This window comes from Ornithodoros turicata, chromosome 7, assembly GCF_037126465.1.
Source record: "Ornithodoros turicata isolate Travis chromosome 7, ASM3712646v1, whole genome shotgun sequence".
In the NCBI taxonomy this organism is placed as follows: domain Eukaryota; kingdom Metazoa; phylum Arthropoda; class Arachnida; order Ixodida; family Argasidae; genus Ornithodoros; species Ornithodoros turicata.
The window spans coordinates 56102721-56110656 of record NC_088207.1 but is presented as its reverse complement, the minus strand read 5'-3'; the positions used below and the strand labels follow the sequence as shown (position 1 = coordinate 56110656).

The window sequence follows — 7936 nt, the reverse complement described above, 5'->3', positions numbered from 1 at the left end:
CAGGAATGTCGCGCGTAGGTATATGCCGTGTATGCTCCCTTTCACGCTTTCACGTGTGGGCAACATGGAAAAGTACTGATACAGCCGACGCCCTATTATTTCTGTCATTCAGACTACGGGACTTCTTCTGAATATAATACAGGCAGCATTCCTAGTGAACAAAACTCCAAGAGAGGAATAGGCAATTTTTAATGAACGTCCCCGTTTGGGACAATCTGCAGATAGGTCATCTCGGTCCAAATTCTACGTGATCAGCGGCTGTACAGTACAAGTACAACGTTAGTTGCTTCGTGACACAAAGCGAAAGCCACAAATTATACGTATTTTTATTTATTTTTTTGCCTATCCTAGTTCATCCAGAACGGCCGTCAGCCGAATGTGCTCGAGCTCGAAGGCTACAATGGGTCCTGTGACGTCACCATCAAGATGGCCGCCGCCACCACAAAAGCGCATTGAAAAGTAATGGCAGGCGACGAAAACGTAGGATCGCTCGAAGAACAAGCTTTGAAACGAAAAGAACGACTTCGTGCTCTGCGCGAAAAGAAGAACAAAGGCGAGGAGACAACCAGCGATCGAGAGACGTTGCCTAAACCCGTTTTCAGGTCGTACAAACCAGAGGACGAAGGGCTTCAAGAATCGGTTCTGCCTCCAGCAGCTCCGGAGTCCATCGAAGAGCAGATTAAAGACCGCACGACCGTTCAGGCCGACGACCTCGTCAAAGACATCGATCTTTCATCTCTGGCCCCTCGTAAGCCAGATTGGGATCTCAAGAGAGACGTCGCCAAGAAACTGGAGAAGTTGGATAAGCGTACAAAGCGTGCCATTGCCGAGTTGATCAGAGAACGCCTGGCTCGTGGCACGGAGACTGATCTGGCCCAGGCTGTGAATACCGCCAGTGGACCACAGACTGTAGACTCGGATGAGGACTAATACTACTACATGGTACTGCTATGGCATAATTTGCGGCTGCAATTAGTTCACTGCTGTCCACACAAAATCGGTTTTATGTCCTTATGTTTGAAAGGATGGCGTCCTAAATCTTAATTGAAATACCGTCGTAGACAGATTTTTCTCGTGCTCACGAACTGTGCTCCAGCAATTCAGGGAGCATTTTTAGATACGTACTGTTCTTGCATAGGTGAAAACTATGCGTGACTTGAACACGTCCTGTTCGTGAAATTGTCCCTCGTGTGAGGTTAATTAGGGGTAGCCAGCCTAGTGAGTGGGCTGGCAGACCAATTAACGAAGCTGCTAACTAACTGCATGTTGACAAAGCTACAGACACACACACACAGGAACCAGTACACAAAAACCACAATTTGTGCCATATTAGACGTACAGTACAAATATATATGCACACACAAACAAATTCACGCACAAAAAACCGTCTAGAAAAGGTTGTGTTAGACATAAATATGAAGCTTAACTAAACGTAGTAAACTTTCGCTTCAATTCTTCCCCGGTGGATTACAGGGACCTTGCCTGCCTTTTAAGCAGTTCTTTCATCGTTAAATACGTTGCAGCTCAGGAGACTGCTGCTGCTTGCTTCCTTGAAAGTGAAGATGGGCGATCCTGCATTCTCTGCCATCTGCCCACCTGCAACGGTCAAGGGGATGACCCAGCTGGACAGGGATGCCTTTAGGACTGTGGTCAAAGTGCCCTGTTTCGAGGTGGCTACGGAAAGTAGCAACACTGCGTTGTGCGCCGTCCGGAAGTACCTCCTAAAGCTGCCCCGGTTCAAGCCCGTTCAGGATGGCTGCAGCAGCAAAATATTTGTCCTTAATCCTGACATGGTGAGGTGGCTTTATCTTGCAGTACAAGATTGTTGAGGAGCAAATCTTCTCGTGGTCTTTCTTGTCTTGACTTCTAGCATCATGTGTTGGTTGCCAACACAGAAATATGTACTCGCCTTAGCTTGTCCTTGCTTCTATCTTTGCTTAAACAAAAAAACATACATTTTTGGATTCTGTGGCAAATATTATCACAGTGTTGCTGCAGGAAAACCTCACAGCAAAAGACAGAGATGTCATATCCCATAAAGTCAGTTAGCGTTTCTCTAAAGAAAAGCTGCTGTGCACAAAAACTTCGTAAATGTCATAACATCTCTCGTGGCATAGTTTGCTGGGCTCCTTATACAATGAAACCCTTGAAAGTTTGTGTCCTGTAACAAGAGGAGAGGATGGCTCATTTTGGAAAGTGTGCCCCCGTAGGTGCAGCGGATAGAAGACATGACTCAGAACGTCCGCAACACTTTGGAACATTGCGGAGTGACGAGCCTGGGGGTGAGGGATGTGCCTTTGCACTATGACAACTGGACTGCGGAGGTGGTCCTTCGTGCCGTCTTGGGGCAGCCAGATGCAGTGGGGCACAGCATAGTGGGACACATTGTCCATCTGAACCTACGTCCTCACCTGGAGCCGTTTAAGCATCTCATTGGTCAGGTTGGTATATTACTAACGCTTTATTGGTGTGGCTAGAGGTTAGCGTGGACAACACTGATGGTATCTGCGCTTGTAACATCTGCGGCGTTGCTACTTCAAGTGACTGATTGTGTTCACATTCACAACCATTGCGTTAGCCGAGATAAACTCTTTGTGACAAAAATGTTTCGTGACAGAACTTTTTACTTCTGAGCATGCGGTCTGTTTGGAAGCATTGTGTCATCCGCAGTCGTCCAATAATGGCAGGTCGCTGCACGGCAATGCCACAGATGACACACTTAGACGCACCAGCTTGAATTTACTGAGTACTGCCCAAATTGTGGGCTCCACCTTTGGGATATCGGCAGAGATTCGAATGCTTTCTCGCAGCTTGCGGGTGTATTCGCATTTTATCCACAAGCGTTTCAGAACGTTCAATTTCCATCCGCGAATCAGGATGTCGCGCAACTGCGCACACCTCTAAATATAACTGCTTTGGATCATTGTCTGGTGTTATGGTGGACTGCAGTGATGCTACTCCTAAAACGTCATTTGGAGCACTCTTGGAGCAGCAAAATATGGATTTTTGGAGCACGCACATATCAATTTTTCAGAGTACTACCAAGCCTTGGCTTGGCTTGGCTTGGCTTCGTGTAACCATATATCCAATTTTTTTTGCAACTCATTTTTCTAGTGCTCTACCATCGCTGCCTGCGGTCTGCAATTCCTAGCAGCTCCTTTTGTAGCAGTTTTGCACAACGTTGAAAATTTCTATCAGGGTGGCGCAGGAAATCTCATTTGGTGCAAAATGGCGCATTTGATGCAAGAGTGGAATCGCAACGGACCTTTTTGTTTGATGGATTCAATTAGCATGCTTATGTCGATCGAATTATGGAATATAAACCCATGACACTCTTGAAAACAAAGACTATCACCTCTAGCAGATGTTGTTGTGTTCTGTGCAGGTGTACTTGGACAAGGTGAAAAATGTCGGCTGTGTGATGAACAAGGTGAACACCATAGAGAACGAATTCCGCACTTTCCACATGGAACTGCTGGCAGGGGAAGCAAAGACGGAGGTTTCTGTGAAGGAGAACGGGGCACGGTTGGTGTTTCTTTGCTTACTTGGGTTCGTCTCAGAATTAACTCTGGATGGACTCGTGGTTTTTCTGTTTGTAGCTTGTACGACCTAACTTAAAGAAGCAATGAAATGACACTCAGTGTTGCTCGAAAACCATCCATCATTCATTGAGCAATCTATCAGGTGTCACGACGCAAAATATTTTTGCCGAAGGGTGTCTCGCCACCGAGGGGTTTAATTTTTAAAAAATGTTGGTGTGCAGTACAGTGTGACGATGGAGCCCCTACCTGATATCCTGGCGTAACGCTATCAGACTATCTTGAGGTAAAAAATATGCAGGCACCTTCCAGCCCCACACCTTTCCATTCTTCCAGCAAGAAAAAAAGACTGTTACATAAGCAGTGCAGGACATTGGCAGGACTTTTGTCCTGCATTTAACCAGTGCAGGATTTCACAGAGCCATAATGACGTTTCCAGGTTCGAGTTTGACTTTGCTGAGGTGTACTGGAATCCCCGTCTGTCAACGGAGCACTGTCGCATCGTCTCTTGCCTGGGTGCAGGCGACGTCCTTTACGACGTGTTTGCAGGAGTCGGCCCTTTCGCCATCCCTGCTGCCCGGCGCAAGTGCACGGTCTTTGCAAACGACCTCAACCCAGTGTCCTACAAGTGGCTCAGTCACAATGTGGCTCTCAATAAGGTCTCTAAGCAGGTACAGTTCCCACGACGCAGCCCAAAAAGCCTTTCAGTGTTTTCCGTTCACGCGAGGGCAGCACCGTCGACAGGGTTGCCAGGTCGGAATCCTGAAAAGTTGCTGACGTGCCGTGAGAAAGTAGCCAAAAGAAGCTAATTTCCAGTGATGGCCAGTAGTTAACTACATGTAGTTAAACTACATACGACATAAGCATAATACACCTGATTGTAGTTAAAAAGTAGTTATCAACTACTCGTAGAAATGGAGTGGCAACTACTAGTTAAACTACTATTTTGTGTAGTTTACCAAGTTTGCCGCAAGCTTTACGGCACGATTGTGCTTCCGACTTTTACCGCGAGCTACTTGTTTGTTGAGAACGGAGGTGCAGAGCAATTGTGCATTGCATGCGTACTAAATCTTCACTTTTATCGCTGCTTGTGACTCATATTTAGGTGTCCAAGAACACTATAGAATGGGATTGGTGTTGATGGACAACGTTAAGTAGTTATAGATGTAGTTAAAATACATTGCGGTAGTTAAAGAAGTAGTTTTAAAAGTAGTTGAACTACTAGTTAAACTACTCCATTGCAAAGTAGTTAGTAGTTATAGTTAAACTACTGTAGAAGTAGTTAGTGGCCATCACTGTTAATTTCTCTCGTATATAGCCAATTCTATAGCCAGTGGTGTGCAAGCATCACATATTGAATGAAGGACTCTTTCCTTTTTCTTTTTTTTTGTTATGTGTACATGTCTGCAGGAGGCATGCTATCCTGGTTTGGGGCCAAATGAACATCATTTTGAGTGTCCACATTGGCTGCATATTCGGGTTAAAAGACGAGACATGGGCTGTCGTTGCAGGTGTCAACCTTCAACTTGGACGGGCGCGAGTTCATCCGTACGGTGTTCGGTTCCAGAGTTCCGGAGCAGCTGGAGCAGGGCAAGTGCATCCACGTCGTCATGAACCTTCCCTCCAATGCCACCGAATTCCTGGATGCGTTCGTTGGAGTCCTGGAACGGGAACCCGCCATATCCTCCGACACACGTCCTCCGATCGTCCATTGCTACTATTTTGAGAAACAGGACAAGGAGGACAAGAGTGCCAGAGCCCTGCAGCTGGTACAGGAGGCTGTCGGCAAAGAAGTAGCCACTGCAGAAATGAAGTTTGTGCGTAGTGTGGCGCCCAACAAGGACATGATGCGCGTCACTTTCGAGCTGCCCCTCAGCATCATGGCAAACTGTCCGCCGGCAAAGAGGTGCAAACTGCAAGAAGTGTCCGTTTCACAGTAAAGGCTTTTTCTTCACTACCAGATTGGCTCGACTGAATTTTTTATGAAAGTGCGCATTATTACGATATGCATGTAACGAGTGGGGCTCACGAAAATGCGCATAAATAAAAAATATCGGACAGCACTTATCAATATTTATCTTCGTGAACTGGCTTCATGATTTATTTTTAATACTTACGGCATATGGTCATAGAATGAGGGGCGAAAGATGAAGAAGGAACAAAAACAAATGCAAAAATGCACGGCAAGCCGTCACGGAAACGTCACTGGTGAGACCATTCGGTTTCAATACAAGTGAGAAAAGAACGCACAGAGTCACATTCGATCATGTTCTTCGAATCATATATTTCACTGAATCATATATTCATCGAATCATATATTTCACTGAATCATATATTCATCGAATCATATATTTCACTGAATCATATATTCATCGAATCATATATTTCACTGAATCATATATTCATCGAATCATATATTTCACTGAATCATATATTCATCGAATCATATATCATATTCTTCGAACAATTAGTGTGACACTAGTGCTGTTCGATAAGTTGTGAGTGCTTGTTATGAGAAGATTCCAGTTTGGACATGCTAAGGTGGTCCGATGGGTTGGTACATGTGCGTGTATTTATAATTAACTGGAATGTTTTCAGACGCTGCAGCCTAACCCCATATACAGACGTGGAGACACCGGCCACCTCTAACGTGTGTTGGAGAATCATACTAAGAATACTCGTTAAAAACGACAAAAAAAAAGTGGCTCATCTTTGAACTTGTTCTATTCGCTCAATCTTTGCAACACTGTCAGGGAACCATACTACAGCATGGAGTGCATGAGTGATCTGTGAACAATTAGCTCGCTTTCAAAGTCTGCATGTTTTAGTGTGTGCCTGAAGAAAAAAGCGGGTTATTAGCCTTATGCAGTAAGCTTCTGACGCAGTCGTCCCAACTAAGATCCTACCTCAACTGAAGTTGTAGGTATACGAATTCCTGCACTCGAGCAAGTGGGGAGATATTATATTATAAACCAAATCTGACAGGGTTTTCTTTTTCTAAGTAAAAGTCACGCAAGAACTTTTGTACTTATTTACAACCACCTGCCATGTACTACACCAACATAACCACTGATACTGAACCACTGAACCAAGAGATAACAGCATAGAGTATTGTAAGCACACGTTGGACAAATTAATTTCTTTCCATGGGACACAATCACCAGCAAATAATTTGATATTTATGTTAACTGCATCAGCTATATCATTAATGTTTTACAAAAACAGTAGTGTCCTTAAGACAGATCCCTGAGGGACATCTGAAAATACTAGCGACGGAGAACAACAACTTTTGTTAAATTCTGCAAAACTGGATTTGACTGGATGTGAGATAAGCAAGCAGTTTGCCATTCTTAAATGTACTCCGCAGTTTAAGCAACAATTTCGATGTGATAGCTTATCAAAAGCTTTCTCTAAATCTAGTCTAGGGGGTTTTTAAATTATGCATCATCTTCACCAGCTCGCTTGCTTCCTAGCCATTTTTTCATAGCACCTATTTGTTTACACTTGTTAATTGACTGATAAATCACGAACGAATTCAATCAACTGAATGTAGTTGAGGACCCTTCAAAAGCGTTAGAAACCTATTGCGGGGGAACATAAAAAAAAGGGGGACACAGCAGAACACTCAAAGGAGGACCCCTTCCTGAACGTATATTAGCACTTGCCAATAACACGGTGCTTATAAAAATCTGTTAATGTGAGAGCATAAAATATGTTCCAAAATTTTACCGCACCTCAGATATATCGGCTGAAAGTTGCTGAGAACATGCGAATGACTCCTTTTTTTTCTTTTTTTTTGCGATTTTTATTTGTTTCCATTAATCGTTTATCAACCCTGACTCAGACACCTGCGAAAAAATGACTTCCAAATATAAGGACAGCCATTCATTGTAGCGTAGTTTCAGTCGCCAGTGAGTCACCCTAATTACAAATGCTGCAAGTCACTTGGCATCGGTACCAACGAGAGACGAAATAATTTTGACGAAAAAATAAGTTGAATGATAAATAGTAGTTGTATTAATGGCTTGGAGCGAACTCGCGGCCGACTGAGGTTCTGCTTCAGAAAACCCAGTAAATCCGAAGGAATCGCAAAAGAACCAAACACAGCGATAATTGTGCAAATGCACATATATCACGTCGCGCTTGGAGAACCTTCACAAGAGGAAAAAAGTCACGGCTCAGTTCACGTTTGAACCTTCGCGTCCGTATTAATCATTTGTCTCCCGGTGAAGAATTGGCTCCTTCGAAGAAGAAGAATTTCACATCCACTCTCACGTTTGCTGAGAGACGGTTATCGGAGGATGCTTCACTTTCCTCGTCACCCAAAAATAAACCACGCTTCGAAAAGACGCGCGACACCGATCCGTCCGCAAGCAGACGAACTCCAAGCCGTTTCG

General features: G+C 44.3%; 2 protein-coding genes across 2 annotated transcripts; both read left to right on the top strand.

The window, feature by feature from the left end:
* The first annotated feature begins 462 nt into the window (after positions 1–462).
* On the top strand, positions 463–930 carry LOC135400659 (coiled-coil domain-containing protein 12-like). The gene has a single exon (XM_064632489.1). The coding sequence runs from the start codon at positions 463–465 to the stop codon at positions 928–930; it is 468 nt and encodes a 155-aa protein (XP_064488559.1).
* On the top strand, positions 831–5499 carry LOC135401655 (tRNA (guanine(37)-N1)-methyltransferase-like). The gene is made up of 6 exons (XM_064634171.1): positions 831–942; positions 1524–1793; positions 2211–2441; positions 3386–3525; positions 3979–4210; positions 5051–5499. Exons 1-6 carry the CDS (start codon positions 940–942, stop codon positions 5477–5479), a joined length of 1305 nt encoding a protein of 434 aa, XP_064490241.1. The 5' UTR covers positions 831–939; the 3' UTR covers positions 5480–5499.
* The last annotated feature ends 2437 nt before the right edge of the window (positions 5500–7936 follow it).